Here is a 17,027-nt window from a genome sequence, read left to right as displayed (position 1 = left end):
TCCTTAGTCGTATTCTTCCTCTTCCCCACTTAAGCCTGCACTTGCACACTTAGTATTACACTGTTGTGAGAGCTTCCCAGAGCACTTTCTGATAGTTCCCGAACAGTGGGCACTCAGGGATAGTCCTTGACTCCACCTTTGCTTCTCTTCCCCCTTTTTTTACCTTTCCTGTTCTACCCCCTTCCAACTTCCTCTATCTTTCTTTCTTATTCATCTCCCTTCTTTTTCCCCCCCCCCCCCCCGCAGTGTTACTATATGTTACGTCTCTTAACGTGAAGGGTGGAGACTTCAATGTCCCAGTGGACCCCAGCTCGGACACCTCCACGGGCACTTCTTCAGTTCCACTTGGCACCAGGAAACGCATCCTTCAAGCACTCCACAAATCTCAGCTTATTGACGCCTGCTGCACCCGAGGAAACGAGACTACACTTTCTACTCCTTCCCATACTGGTCCTATTTTCACATTGACCTTTTTTTGGTTTCTCGTCAAATTCTCTCGGCTATTATTGACATTAAGATAGGGAACATTACTTGGTTGGACCATGCTCTGGTCATTTTGCGTTTCTCAATCACAGACATTTCTTCCCCTTCGAACTGAACGTGGCGCCTGAATGAGAGTCTACTAGAGGGCCCTGAGGTCTTGGCAGATGTCTCTAAAGAACTGGCTGCTTATTTCCAGACCAACAACACCCCCAGTAAAGACCCGAGCATGGTCTGGGAAGCACATAAAGCGGCTATATGAGGGATTTTGATTAAACACGGTGCACTTATCAAACGGGCACAGGAAGCTAAAGTAACAACTCTGACATCCATTCCCTTGAATTACAACATAAGCCGGCACCAGCTCCTTGACTGGACCAAGACTTGACACAGCTTTGCAGACAGGTATCTGACCATATGAGATTCAAGGCCAAAGCAGCCCTTCAGACTTGTAAGACGCTTTACTGGGGACAAATGTGGGCGACTATTGGCCCAGACCTTACGAGACCACTGAACAGTGACTTATATTCCACATATTATCGGATCAGATGGTCAGAAGCGCGCCCTACCACAGGCAATAGCTCAAGCATTTGGCGAATATTATTCCTCCCTGTAAAATCTCTCAACTACTTCTTTGCCTTCGTCCCTTGATGACTACCTCATCTCTGCAAATCTTCCACGCCTTTTATCTTTGATACAATGGGATCTTGAGGCCCCAGTTAAACTAGAGGAGATTCAAGCAGCACTCAGTGCTTCTAAATCAAGGAAGTTGCCGGGTCCAGACAGCTTTACATTACAATATTACAATGCTCTCTTTCTTCTGTTAGGACCTCACATGGTTAAGATGTTTATGTCAATCTTCTTCCTTACCATCGTCAGCCCTTCTAGCTCACATTACTGTTATCCCCAAATAAAGACCTCATGTCTTGTAATAGCTATCAGCCGATCTCACTACTCAACGTTGACTTGATACTGTTTACCAAACTCCCAGCTTCCCGTAGTCAACCACGCCTGCCTCAACTGGTCCACTTGGACTAGGTAGGCTTTATCCCTACAAGGGAGTCACGAGACACCATTAAAGTCCTCAATTTAGTTAATCTGGCAAATCATAATAAAACTCCTGCATCTTCCTGAGTACGGATGTGGAAAAGGCTTTTACCAGGGTGAATTGGGAGTTCATGTTTGCAGTGCTGCATCATATGGAATTCGGTGAACGGCTCATACAGTGGATATCCAGTGTCTATAATACCCCGACAGCTTCAGTTAAGGCAAATGGGGTATTCTTAGAAACCCTTTGCTATATCTAATAGGACTCGGCAGGGCTGTCCTCTCTCCCCTGTATTTGCCCTTACCCTAGAACCTTCCCTATATAAAGTTCGATCAAATAATGATATTAAGGGTATACAGGTCAGATCCTCCCACTACAAGATTTCCGTGTACGCTGATAATGTGCTATTTACCTTAACCAACCCTCATACCTCCCTACCAATCCTCTTTGACGAATCCAGGATCTACGGTGCTCTTTCCAACTTAAACATTTATTTCAACAAATCGGAAGCAATGGGGGTAGCGCTTTGTTGCATACCTTATGAGTCAATTTTCCTCTCTTAAACTTTTTTGCTCAATTTCCTGCCTTTGCTCAGTAAAGTCTGTACCATGCTGGACAAATGGGATTTAGATCTACACGGTTTGGACGGTGCAACATCTTACACAACTTTTTTCTACCTCTTCCAGGCCTTGCCTATTCATATTCCCTCATCCTTTTTTCTTCAAATCAATGCTTTGTTTTCCAAATTTATTTGGATTCATACGAGGCCCTGACTTAATCGCTGACTTTTGACTTTACCTAAGCTCTATGGAGGTGTAGAGGCCCCGGATGCGCTGAAATACTATCAGGCAACACATCCTGGGAGGGTGATTGATTGGTGCAGACATAGTGACCTCAAATTGTGGACACGCATTGAGCAACAGTATAGTGCGACCCCCCTCAGTAGGGCCCCATGGTCGCTCTACCGATCTCTGTTAAGACGCACCTGACCATAGGTCCCACAGTTTGCATCTGCCACTTAGCCTGTTTTAATCTTGTGATTTCTTCAGGCCTGTCCCCACTATTCTCAATTTTGGGCAACCCCAGCTTCCCACCTGGTCCAGATGGAACCTCATTCAAATAAAGCAATCTATAGATTTGTTCACTGATCATATCGTCACAGGAGATGACGTTTGCCTTCTGGTGGTGTCGACGCTGGAGATGGTTGATAACTGATCCCTTGCAATCTGCTTAGGGGCCATCCTTTTTCTGGAACCGGCCCTCTAAAGTCCTGACATCGCCACCTTACTGGTCTACAATCCTTGGTGTTGGTCTGATGATATCCTAGTCTGTATTTTTTATATTGTATATACTCTCAGTATCCCTCATCTCCCATTGGTGGTATGTTCCCACTTAGTGGTCAGAGAACTCTCTTACTATTTTTCCTTATCATTTTCTTTATACATTGTTTGAGATTGTATTCTTTTTGAATACCTTCCCAGGGCCGTCTTTAATATTGATTGGGCCCTGGGCAAACATTTTCTTGCCCCCCCCCCCCCCCGGTACTGAGATATACAAAAAAACAGCAGGTAGACTCAAAATCAGTTTACTGCAGCAGATCAGGCTGCAATTGCAGCCTATCAATACCGCTCACTGACTGTTTACTAGAGCTTACAAACACATAATTTCTATTTGCTGATTGGTTGCTAAAGGTTACTGTACATTGTTACTGCTCACTGACGGGTTGCTATAGATTACTGCTTATCATTAACACTCACTGATTGGTTGCTAGAGGTTACTGCACAGCATTATTGCTGACTGGTTCCTAGAGACTACAGCAGATTACTACTGTTCACTGGCTGGTTGCTACAGGTTACTACACATCATTACCACTCACTGAGAAGTGGAGCAATCCCAAATGATTGAGCAAGGTGGCACATTAACACACATACTACAAGAGATGGTCAGAGACTGTAGACATGCTACAGGAGATGATTTGAAACTGCATACATACTACAGGAGATGGCTAGAGACTGCAAATGTACAGCAGGAGATTATCAGAAACTGCGGATGTACAACAGGAGATGACCAGAGACTGCAGACATACTACAGAAGATGACTACAGTAGAGACTGCAGACGTACTACAGGAGATGACCAAAGACTGCGGATGATACTATAGGAGATGATAAGAGACGGCGGATGTACTACAGGAGATGACCAGAGACTGTGGATGTACTACAGGAGATGACCAGAGACTGTGGATGTACTACAGAAGATGACTACAGTAGAGACTGCAGACGTACTACAGGAGATGACCAAAGACTGCGGATGATACTATAGGAGATGATCAGAGATGGCGGATGTACTACAGGAGATGACCAGAGACTGTGGATGTACTACAGGAGATGACCAGAGACTGTGGATGTACTACAAGAGATGACCAGAGACTGCAGATATACTGCAGAAGATGACCAGAGACTGCGGATATGCTACATGAGACAACCAGACTGCAGATGTACTACAGGAGATGACCAGAGACTGCAAATTTACTACAGGAGATGACCAGAGACTGCGGATGTACTACAAGAGATGACCACCAGAGACTGTTACAGGAGGTGACCAGGGATTGCAGGAGTACTACAATAAATGAACAGAGACTGAAAAAGTACTCCAGGAGATGATCAGAGACTGTGGATGTGCTACAATAGATGATCAGAGACTGTGGATGTACTACAGGAGATGACCAGAGACTGCAGACATACTATAGGAGATGACCAGAGATTGCAGAGATACTAAAAGGAGATGACTAGAGACTGCAGACATAGTCTAGGAGACGGTCATAGACTGCAGACGTAGTACAGGAGATGACCAGAGACTGCAAACATAGTACAAGAGATTAGGGATGCACCGAAATTTCGGTGGCTGAAACGTTTTGGCCGAAAACACCCCTTTCGGCCGTCAGCTGATATGGATAAAAGCACCAATACAGGTGCCGAAAAAGACCTGTCCCTCGCCGCTGCCCGCCTGCCGTCGTCCCTCGCCCGCTGCTGCCACCAGCCGCCACTCGGTAGTTCTCAGCCTTACCTGAGAAACAATTGAATGATCCTAGCGCTGGGCATAGAGATTAGTGAATGAAAGATGGCCTCCACTCATCTCTATGCCCTTGGAGGACTGGAGCGATGTCACATCCGGTTCCGGCCATTTTTTTTTGTAAAGCACTAGATCAATGCTTTTTTTTAATCCAATGCTTTACATTGCAGAGGAGAGATGTGAGATCTTATTGACCCCATATCTCTCCATAAAAAGGACTTGTAACTAATTATTTCTATCACAAGGGATGCATGCATTTCTTGTGATAACAATAAAATTTATTAAACATTTTTTCAAAGGGACAGTGCAAGAAAAAAAAAAAAAGAAAAAAAACAAAACATTTAAAGTGCCATCGTCCCCCCGTGCTCACACGTAGTGGTGAACGCATATGTGGGCCATGCCCACATATGTAAACGGTGTTCAAACCACTCATGTGAGGATCGCCACAAACGTCAGAGCAAGAGCAATCATTCTCAAACTAATTCTATAATAATTCTCCTCCTCTGTAACTTTATACTGCTAACCTGTAGAAAGTTTTAAAGCATCACCCAATTTTAAAGTGCGACATGTTGGGTATCTATTTACTCGCCGTAATATCCTCTTTCATATTTTACAAAAATATTGGGGTATATATTGGTTTATTTTGATTTTTTTAATCAAAGTGTATTTTTTTCAAAAAAATATATATTAATTTTTTAAAAACTGCGCATTTCGGTTTTAGGTTTCAGCCAAGTGCATTTTGAATTTTCGTTTTCGGCACTAGAATTTTCATTTCGGTGCACCACTACAGGAGATGCTGCAAATGGAAACCCTAACTTAAAAAAGCTAATGGGGTTTTAAAGGTACCATACCATACAATGAAAAAATGGTGGAACATAACATATAGACATATTCCTTTAAAAAGCATACAATGCTTGAGACATAATTAACTGACAATGCTACAAAAAATGGCCTACTGGCACATACAACAAATTGACATAGCCTTATACAGATTAATGCCCAGTCTTTGTTGTGGGGCCCAAAGCAGCTGCCGCTTAAGCCCGCACTACCCCCAAATTGGGGCCCCGATGATTTTACTGCAGACTGCACAGAGTACACTGGAGACATCGCTGTATTCCCTAGCCAGCAGGGAGGGGGGCGGGACCAGGGCCAGGAGCCCCACTGACCCCACCCCATGCAGCCTGTATGCTTGGGAGTGAGCTGCTGTAGTAGAAGCTGTGTAGTGAGTGGGAGCACCGCCCCCGGACCTCAGAGGATGCTGAGCCTAGCTGGCCAGGTATGTTCTTCCCCCCTATAAACTGCCAGTGGACTGTTATACCAAACCCTGAGCTGTTTTTTCACAAACTGTATATCTGTGCATTGCTGAAAGGCCTCTGACCATCTCCTGTACCAAGTCTGCAGTATCTGACCATCTCCTGTACTATGTCTGCAGTCTATAATCATCTCCTGTAGTACCTCTGCAATCTATGGTCATCTTCTATAGTATGTCTGCAGTCTCTGGTCATCTCCTGCAGTACATCCACAGTCTATGATCATCCATTGTAGCACATCCACAGTCTCTGATCATCTCCTGTAGTACTTTTTCAGTCTCTGGTCATTTATTGTAGTACACCTGCAATCCCTGGTCATCTCTTCTAGTACATCCACTGTCTCTGGTCATCTCCTGTAGTATATCTGCAGTCTCTGGTCATCTCCGGCAGTACATACGCAGTCTTTGGTCATGTCCTGTAGTATATCCACAGTCTTTGGTTATCTCTTGTAGCACATCTGCTCTCTGGTCATCTTCTGTAGTATATCCGCAGCTGCCCCGTTTGCCCTGCGTTAAAGACGGCCCTGTACCTTCCTTGGATAAATAAAGAATTTGCAAAGAAAGGACAGGATTGTGATCGGGAATAAGAAAACTGCTGCAAAAGTGATTGCAGAGATCAGTCTCAGTCTTCCAAAGCCTGTGTCCACAAAAACTGGGCGGAGGGAGGCAATTACCAAATCACTAGTGACCAATATTAATGCTCAGAAGTAAAAGTGGTACAACACCCATAAATTGAGGAGTATTGACAAATGGAAGACTGTAATATGGTCCATTGAATCGAGCTTCACACTTTTCCCAACCACCGGACGGGTTTACGTGTGGCAAACACCATCCCAAGCTTACGACGAGGACTGTGCCATTGTTAAACATGGTGGCGGTGCAATCATAGTTGGGGCAGCCATATCCTGGTATTCTGCAGGCCCCATCATCATCTTGAAAGGTAGAGTCACTGCCAGAAACTATGTACAAATTTTGGCTGACCATGTGCACATCATGGAGCAGACGACAGCGCCATTTGCCAAGATGATAATGCTCTAATTGACACACCTGGTCATGATTTGACGAGCATGCAAGCGAAGGCTCGCACATTTCCTTGGCACCGCAGTCGCTGGACCTCAGTGTCAGAGAGCTACTGTGGTCAATTTTAGAAAACAAGGTTCAGGCTCGTTTTCCACCTCCGGCATCTCTGCGGGAGCTGGAACGATTTTTGCATGAAGAGTGGTATCAGATTTCATCATCCACTTCCCAAAACTTATATTTGTCATATACACAGTGTCACGGTATAGAGGCCCCTGCTAAATATTGATTTTGCTTAATCCCCTTATTAATTCCCTGTACCAAACGTCCCACAGAATCAATCACTTTATGTCCTCTGTGTCACCCTGCCAAATGGCCAAATTTGATTACTGTATTTTCCCCCCTCCCTGCCAGCTTGCTACATGTCCCCAAATTGCATTAAATAGTTTCCTGCACCAGGTCCTTCTGATGTCCCCAGGGGGCCCAGTGTCATCCTCGTCCCCCTCACTGTGTTCCCTGTCTCCAAGTATGATTTCTCCCTGCTGTCCATTGAGCCCCCTCCACCACTCATCCTGCTGCAGATGGACGAGAGGTGCGGCTTTCACCACCCCTGCCACTACCTCCTCCCACTCCGGTGAGGCCGGAGAGGAGAAGGTGGCAAGGTTCACACCTCTCCATGGAGAAGTGCAAACCTCCTGCAGGGATGTTCCAGGCTTCGGCGTCTCACTGACGCCACCCCAGCCCTGTCAGCCGCAGCGTGGGGACGGGAAGCTCCCGTGCTTGCATGTGTCCCTGGACAAAGGTTGCGCTCACAAGAAGCGTGGCCCGTGTCCAGGGGCATGCCTCGTTGCCGGGCAATGAGGCCCGCCAGCTCCGGCCCGCCCTGGTTACCAGGATGACCAGGGAGCGTCCTGCATCAGCTTCACCGCTGCGCAGCCAAAGGAGGGTGCCCAGCTGCGGCGGGACCTTCGTGGCTAGACTCTGCCAAGACCCCCAGCCAAGGGGGGGAACCACACCCAAGCCTGCCTGAGACCCCAATCCAGGGAATTGCCTACCAGTGCCTGAGACCCCCAGTCCAGGGGGATTGCCTACCAGTGCCTGAGACCCCCAGTCCGAGGGGATTGCCTGCCAGTGCCTGAGACCCCCAGTCCAGGGGGATTGCCTACCAGTGCCTGAGACCACCAGTCCGAGGGGATTGCCTGCCAGTGCCTAAGACCCCCAGTCCAGGGGGATTGCCTACCAGTTGCCTGAGACCCCAGTCCAGGGGGAATTGCCTGTCAGCTGCCCAAGACCCTGGTCCAACAGGAGAGACCAGACGCCCACTTCAGACCTCAACAGGTACCTGTGTCTTACTTTCTCTCCCTGGGAGACCAGGCACCCTGTCAGACCAGTGGACATATGCCTTTCCCTGTTTTACTTGAACTGCTCCCGTGTTGGCCCCCTTACTCCCCCTGTTGGATTACAATCTGCCACAGAGTCTCTTCCTTGCCCCTGTACTGGACTATAAGTGTTTCAGCGCCTCCTTGCTGTTCTCTTGCTGCAGAGGTCACCCTCCCGGCGAACTCCCCTATTGAGTGACTGTCTTCTTTTGTTTCAATAAAGCTTTGTGCGTTTGCCATCTACTCTGTGTGTTCTGTCCTGCCTACCCACCGTCACACACATACATACAGTGTGCATAGAAAAAAAATCACCCCCCCCAATAATCACTTTTTGTTGTTTTGCAACCTGAAATGAAGACAGACACCGTTTTTGTTTTATCCAGCTGTATTTACTCAGCGTATCTTAAAACATCCAAGTGAAAGATATAACACCAATATGTCAGGAGAAAAAAAAAATCATAAACAGAATCACCGAGTTGAAAATGGAACCCCCCCCCCCCCCCTAAAAATTACTGGTAAACGCCATCAGGAGTTTTGGCTTTTTGTTTACAAACAAAAGTAATAAACATGAGAATGCCCAAGCATTTTTAATTACAACAATTTTCTGGGAAGTGGTGCATTATCTAACAGAAATGCAAGGGTGCCAATATTTTTGGCCATGACTATACCTTCTTTTCCTCTTCCCTGGAGACAAGTGGAGCAGCGAGGGGAGGGGGAGAAGGAAGGTAACTATGGGTTGCTGCGGAGGTTAATGCTATTACTTGCATTAGTAAACCATAGGTTAACTTTAAAATCCAAGTACACACTTTTTACAGTTAATAAAAAATATATTGTTTAATCCCATTTATACTTCAGAACCAAAAAGCAGAAATGAAAGATGTTATGAATAAACAACACAATTAGTCAAAACTAGTAAAAGCCACAGTTTAAAATGTGTTACTTACCTATTTTAATTACATCTTTATTATTTACACATTCTTCCTCCTCAATTTGACCTTCACTACCGATTGTTAGAATAGTTGGGCACACCACATCTCGAGCATAATCCTTGGTGTCATCCTGGTCTAAAGGAGACTGCAGTCTTCTCTGGACTTCAAGGTCTCCATCTTCATCAAGAAGTTTTTCTATTGCATGTATATCACATAATTTTGGAGCTTTAAGAACCAGCAATTCTTCTTTACATTGTTTTTCTGTGTCTTCATTGTTCGTAATAATTACACAATCTTCACTTGCAGCTTCCAAATGACTGTTTTGCCAAAGGATCTTAAAATGTGTCTGGAAAACTTCAGAAGACACAAAAAAAATCAGCACAGCCTGACCAAAATGTAGATTTCAGGCATCATTACACTGTTAGTGTATTGTTCTAAAGGCCAAGCATATGACAGAGATGTCACATTCCTGTAGATGTGTGCCAATTACAAGACTGACTAGCAGAATACAAATTCTATAGAAAGTTAAATGTCTCCAAGCTTTGATGGACAGCAGAGAGACACCTTTTTGCTATAAATATTTCTAGGAATGACATGCCATTATGTCCATAAAATGAGGGAAATCTGGGAACTATGCATAATTCAGCAGTTTACCTAGAATTCCACTTTAAAGAGAAACTCCAGCTAAAAATGCCTATGAGCCCCTTCATCAAAAGCAAATGTGAGTTGTTGCTTGCCTCTCCACTGAGTCAGAACATTACATGGACCACAGAGGATTCATATCCTCACTGTTAATTCTGAGTAAAGTTCTGCACAGCTAAATAACTAAACCGCAAGCGGGGTTAACCTCAGGAGTCCTCCTCATTCAAAAAGAGTACAGAACTACACATTCTTAATCCTTTCAAATCATGCCTCTGGGTATTTTCTGGAAGCAAACCATCAATAAAGGAAACAAAGCTATTCATATAACAAACGGGACATTATCTTCTGGTGTGCATATGCTGTTTCATGTGCTGGGGTGGTTTAAACAAATGTACATATTTATATTAGGCAGAGATATTGGCTTGAGTCTTCAATATTATTTTAATGAATATTTATAGTTCCACTCTTATTAGCAAAATTGAGACCTGTCTATCACACTCCAAACCACTGTGATTTTCCAGCAGAGTAATAAATAAATTATAGCAATACAAATAACAGACAGGATTAGTCTACAAAATGATTGCAGCAAATACAAAAGGTATGATCTTCTCTGATTTGTGAGAAGAAGCTCAGTACTCATTTCTGCTTTAAAACATACATTTTGACTTGAATTTAAGCATACTGCTGGGACATTGTAATATGCCAGTCATTTCAAGGACAGACCTGTTTGTCCATAGCATGTTTAATTCAAATAACACAGGCCAACACACATTTTGGTGTTGAATGTTAGACCTGTTCCTAGGTATATTGGTCCTGCTGATTCCAAAAACGTTTTCCTATTAGCTCTAGTTTTTTGAGACACAGCATAAATGCCATATACCACTCTTCACTCGCCTGTCAAAAATCTGGATATTTTAATTTAGTGTTTTATTTAACCACTTGCATACAGGGCACTTATTCCCCCTTTGTGCCCAGGCCAATTTTCAGCTTTCAGCGCTGTCGCACTTTGAATGACAATTGCACGGTCATGCAACATTGTACCCATATGAAATTTTTACTATTTTTTCACACAAATAGAGGTTTTTTTTTGGTGGTATTTACTCGCTGCTGGGTGTTTTATTTTTTGCGCTATAAACAAAAAAGTTTTTCTTTGTTTCTATAATAAAATTTTGCAAACGGCAAACACATAATTTATCTCCTTCACTGATGTGCGTTGATGAGGTGGCACAAATAGGCAGCACTGATGAGCTGGCACTGATATGCAACAATGATGGGTGGCACTGACTGGCGGCACTGATAGGGGGCACTGATGGGCACTGATCATCAAGGCCCTGATGATTGGTGCCAATCTGTCCTCTGACAATTGCCAGTTATCGGCAGTACTTTCCTCATGCTGTGACAGCCTGAAGAAAGTGCAGCCAATAACCGGCAACTGCATTTACCGGAGATCTGTTGTGTCAGTGGACACAGCTGATCATGTGATAAAAGGCGGTTGTGATTGGCCTTCTACTCACATCACGTGATCAGCTGTGTCCGTAGGACACAGCGATCATGGAGATCGTTGGGGGTGCGTGGGAGGGCACGTTCTGGGAGGACGTCATATGACACCCTCCCAGAACTGGACAACTGCGCTGTAGCCGTCATTCAACTATAGCGTGGTTGGTAAGTGGTTAATCTCCTTGCAGCATTAAAGAAACATATAAAAAGTAGTCAGGAATGCACCATGGTAGTTCATTGAGAACTACAGGCTGACAGCTGCAAAGACTATCAGGAGTTGTAGCTTCCCATTCACAGGACCCTGTGGATGAATGACATGGGCGAAACCCTGCACGGCCAAATTATTCTAAAATTGTGACAGCTAGCGGGGGGAGAAGATCCCCCGCTGTCACAACAGGGGATCAGGGGTGTGAGGTCTGGTTCTACAGTAACATGTTATACCCTGAATATGGGTGTAACATGTAACATGTTACAAAAGGTGAACTTATCCTTTAATGATATGAATGGCAATATACACAAATCCCCGTTATGATCATAACTATAAGTTCTCATGCACACTGGACATTTTAACAGCTGCTGTTTTTGGCTTTTGATGTTTTTTTTCTACAGCCAGTAAACTCCCCTGCATTTTATCCTATGTGTTCATGCACACATAAAATGTAATCAACATTTTTTGGCAGGGGCATTTTTTGGCTGGAAAAAAACCCAGAACTATTGGTTTCTAGAGGAGTTTTTTAGCTGTAAAAATGCTCTAATGCTGAAAAGCATGGCAAAACATGGTAAAATGTGGTAAATTGCGCCAAACCAGCGTTTTTGGACATTTTTTCACCAAAAATTTTTTTTCTGGTAAAAAAAAATTAAAAAAACGATGCAAATGCGAAAAAACATCACAAAATGCTAATACAAAAACGCTAAAAAAAACGCTGAAAAACTTTACACAGCTAATGTTACCAGCATTATTAAAACGCCCAGTGTGCATGGAGCCTAATACAGTTAATAACTTACACTTTAGAAACCAATGTTTCTAATGTAAAATTACAGTTAAAAGTATGTAAAACATACTCACTATATCTGCTATCTTGTAACACAAAAGACAAACTAAGTAACATAAGGACAAGTTGATCAGCAAGATCTTTTCGAAAATGACTATAAATTATATATTCATCCATATTCGACCATATCTAAGAAACTAGAGCTGATGCAGTCTAGCTAATGCAATTTTCTGAATCAGCGCCCCAAATAACCCTAAGAACAGGTCTAAACAGCAAAGCACTATTGGGCTGTGTAATCTACAGTGACTCAGGGCTGTGTAATCTACAGTGACTCACTACCTCTGCTGGAGGTCTGCTCCAAGCTTCCAATGTTTAATAATAATAAACACTCCAGTTTTGTCTGTGCCCCAGCAAGATAGAGACAATAAATCTATCTATTTTGGTAGCCATTGTCACCGAAACAAAAAGTGATGGGAAATTCAAAATTTTAAACTTGATAGCAGAACAGGAAGTGAGGGTAAACCATTCAGTGGGGACACCTGCATCATGGACATCTGGATAAATGGATGCTTGGAGCGGACCTCCAGCAGAGGGAGTGACAGGGGTCAGTTACAATGGCTGCCAAAACAGATAGATAGGATAAATCTCCCTCGCTGGGGCACACACAAAACAGGAGTATTATTTTTATTGAACATTGGATGCTTGGAGCAGATCTTCAGCTAGTGACGGGTTAAAAAAAATATTAACAAAACATACATTTTTGAAAGCAGGTGTGAAAGGGGTCGAAGAGGCAGGTGTAAAGGAAATAATACTAGACTCGTGTTGAAACAAATAAAATTAAAAAAGAACAATGGATTTATTTCATTATAGGAATTTACCTGGCTGCCCTACTCTGTTCAGTCTGACCATGAGATGCCTCTTTTGTTGGGTGTGTACATGGACATCAGATAAGACTGTATCCTTTGTGAAGGTAATCACTTCCATTTCTGCACCCTCTCCCAGGTTGGCATGTTTTAGTTCCTGCAAGTAATGTGATGGCTAAAACAAAACAAAATAATAAAATCACTGAAACAGTCATCCTATACATTATGCAGTTTGGCTTTATAAATACATAAATATTCTTAATCCCTATGGTGACCATACACACTTAAAGTTTATTATCAGATTGATGTACTATAAACATACCTTCCCTTTCTATCAACTTAGACTTGTTTTAGAACAGATTTGATTAAACTGAGATCACCCAGGGAAGAAAAGTACTGATTGTTTTACATTGATCAGCAGCACTTAGATGCTCTGGCTAACCATTCAACTGCATTTCAATCGATTAGAATATGGGTTTACAAGGTGGAAACAAAGATATAATTGATAACCATCAACTGAAGTTCACTTTTCCATGTATGGCATATTGATCGTCTGAGTTGTCGACTATAGATCGAATATTCCTATCGGGAGAGATAAATCAAAATAATCAATCATTTATTCAATCTTGTACACGCACCATTACGCTTGTTTTCAAAAACAAACTTTCACTGTGTTTTGCAACAAATGCTTAGTACATGAGTAAATAAGCATCAGTTATTGCAGCAGCACATTTGCCAATTGCCAAGTTCTTTCCCCAATGGCCAAGTAGGTTCATTATTAACAATAGAGCCCCAGCTGGCTCAGAGTGCTAAATGAGGCTGTCCAGGAGATTACAAAAGGCTGATATCAAGCATGATTAAAGTGGTTCGAAAGGCTGAAGGTTTTTTACCTACATGCATTCTATTCAGTGTGCAGCTCCCCACTCATGCTTACTTGAACCCGATCTCGATCCAGCAATGTGAATGAGAGCAGTGACTCTCCCAGGTCTCTCCCTCCTCATTGGCTGAGACACAGTTGTGGGAGCCATTGGCTCCTTCTGCTGTCAATCATAGCCAGTGAGAAGGGGGGGGGGTCAGGGCCGAACCACACTCTGTGTGTCATGGATGCACAGAGGCGACTCGGGAGCGAACATGCACAAGTGCCCCCAGAGCAAGTAGCTTCCTATGGGGGCCCTCAGCAGGGGTTGAGGTGCCAGAAGCACCAGCGGAGCACCTGAGAAGACGAGGATCAGACCTCCTCTGCACAAAACCATTGCACAGAGAAGGTGACACATTTGATATTAAAAAAAAAAAAAAAAAAAACGGAACCTTTAGTGTCACTCAGAGGGGCTAAGTAAAAACTGATTTCATGATTTTTAGCAGACCTTTTATTTAATTCTATTTAAAATCTTAATTTCATTTTTTTCAATGTATCTGGAGTTTCAATTTTAAAGGTTCAGTTTTTGGCTAAAATTGGTTCTATGGTGTGCATTAGTATGATGGGTATGTGAACTTCTTTTGGTATCAGGGACTGATATGAATGATTGTGTATTCTGGAAAGTTCTGTGTAATACAGTAGTCCATGCTATTGAACTACTGGGAATAAATACAGAAATGCAAGCTTTTACCACAAATGAAAGAAAGCTGGGGGTGTTGATAGCAAAAATCTTCCACTGTGACATACAAATTGTGTACAGTTGTATCTATGCAAATCAACAAAAGAGTCTATTCACACCAAGTGCATTGGGCTGCACTAGGCATTAACAGACAAAGGCACTTTGCCTTGTTAAAAATTAGGTCAATTTCCAGCACTGTGCTGCATTGGTGTGTGCTGCAAAAGAGGCACAGCATAAAGAAAAGGAATGACATTTTAATGTAATAGGAAAATTGTAGATCCTTGGAGTCATTATTTGTTTCTTCAATGCCTCCTACAAGACACAGAGGTCATTATTATTATTATTATACAGTATTTATAAAGCGCCAATAGTTTGCTCAGCGCTGTACATTACAAAGGGGGACAGAACATGTGACAGAACAATACCAATACAATGCAAAACATGAGGGGATCGAGGGCCCTGCTCTTTCAAGCTTACAATCTAGGAGATATTACATGCATTTCAACTGGTTTTTCTAACCTATCAATTTTTTTTGTAAGTGAGGTTTCCAGAACTGGATACAGTATAAAGCTCTATATAGGAGAGTATTAAAGATCTTTGTAGGGGAAATAGGACCACCTTCCTTCTGCTGATTATCTGTCTAGTTATAGAATTCTATTTATTTTTTCCACTGCATAAGTACTCTAAAATCTTTTTCCTCTGTAGTTGTGTCCAACACTGTGCCCCCACTATTATATTCTATTAAGGGATTATGTTCCCAAGGTGCATTATTTTACATTTAGAAACATTGAAGTGCAGTTTCGCTTTTAACAATCCTCCAGCAATGCCAAATCATGTTCCATGTTACAGTCACCTCCAAGAATATCAACCTCATTGCACATCTGTTTCATCAGCAAAAAGACACACCTTGCCACCAAACCTCTAGTTAGATCACTTAAAATATTAAAAAGAACATGCCCTAGTACGGGGCCTTGTGGTACACTGCTAGTGACTGGTCTCTGTTTCAAATGAATCCCATTTACAACCACACTGATATTTATCTCTTATCCACTGAACTGTCCAAGGGTTACAGTAAGTCCTAGCTTGTACATTTTTTTTTTTAATGAGAACATTATGTGGAACTTCATCAAATGCTTTTCTGAAATCAAGATAGTCTACAGAACCACACTGATCCAAAACATTTGTGATATAATCAGAAAATTCCATCAGATTAGTTTGAAATGATCTATCTACAGTATACGGCATGCTGCTTTGGGTCCAGCATATTGTGCATTTTTAATTGATTAATGATCTTTTTTTAAGAAGTGATTTCATTAATTTAGCTACAATGATGTTAAACTCACTAGCCTGTAGTTGCCAGCTTCCATCTTGCTACCTTTCGTGTCGAGGTGGAGCAGTTCCTCCGCTACCTCTGAACTTCATTACTAGGACCAATATAATTCCCCACGTTTTTGTCTGTGTCATTTATTTAATAAGCAATAAAGTAAAAAGTTTTTCTACATCCAAGTCTCCCTCACATCAGTGTCATACCCAGTTTTAATATTTGTTATCACATTATTTTTTGCTTTCATCAGTAATATACGTAAAAAAGGCCTAAATGCTTTGGCAGCAGTGTTAATGTGTTCGGCCTCCTTTCATCTGTTTTTATACATTTATATGCATTTGTAATCTGCGTTTAGGGTGCTGTTAACAATGTATTGGCACAGATCGTGTGTTTTGAACTCAGTGTGGGAAGCAAGCATTGAAAACGCTTTCCCTGCACTACATGCTGGTGTGAACTGGCTCTTAAGCAAATAGGCCTTGTTTAGTGCAACAGAACTCTGCCTGGCTGGAATTGCTGACCCTCCCTCTACGAGTGCTACTGTGATCTATTTATACCATCTGTATGCAAAACACAATTATTCATTTCACAAATGTATACAATCTGTACCAGAGTTTTTTTTACATTTACTTAGAATAACAAAGTAATAAATATATGGGTTCAATCCCATGAGTGCTGTGGCCTGTACAGCACAAATGAGCCATTGGTTAATGTGGCTGGAGCTGCAGGAAAGCAGCTTATGTCACTGAATGGGGATGCAGTGGCTGTATGGACACAACTGAATGCCCTAATGTGACAGACATGTTACAGCAGGTATGCAGCCTCTCTATTCTCTAGAGATATATCTAGAAATAGTCCCTAAAATAGGACTGTCTGTTATGATCA

General features: G+C 42.7%; 1 protein-coding gene across 3 annotated transcripts in view; it reads right to left on the bottom strand.

The window, feature by feature from the left end:
* METTL22 (methyltransferase 22, Kin17 lysine) overlaps positions 1–17,027 on the bottom strand; it is a 318,966-nt gene that overhangs the window by 267,477 nt on the left and 34,462 nt on the right. For all 3 annotated transcript variants that reach the window (XM_089692103.1, XM_089692094.1, XM_089692109.1), the window contains 2 exons: positions 13,242–13,401; positions 9,248–9,586 (listed from right to left, as the gene is read on the bottom strand). In XM_089692103.1, coding sequence (XP_089548229.1) covers positions 9,248–9,586; positions 13,242–13,347 — 445 coding nt within the window. In that variant the 5' untranslated portion in view covers positions 13,348–13,401. The remainder of the gene's footprint in view (positions 1–9,247; positions 9,587–13,241; positions 13,402–17,027) is intronic.

Source organism: Staurois parvus, unplaced genomic scaffold (assembly GCF_062004578.1).
Source record: "Staurois parvus isolate SC_StPar_1 unplaced genomic scaffold, SC_StPar_1.0 ptg000022l, whole genome shotgun sequence".
Lineage (NCBI taxonomy): Eukaryota > Metazoa > Chordata > Amphibia > Anura > Ranidae > Staurois > Staurois parvus.
The sequence above is the reverse complement of the archived record's forward strand: the minus strand, read 5'-3'. Positions and strand labels throughout refer to the sequence as shown.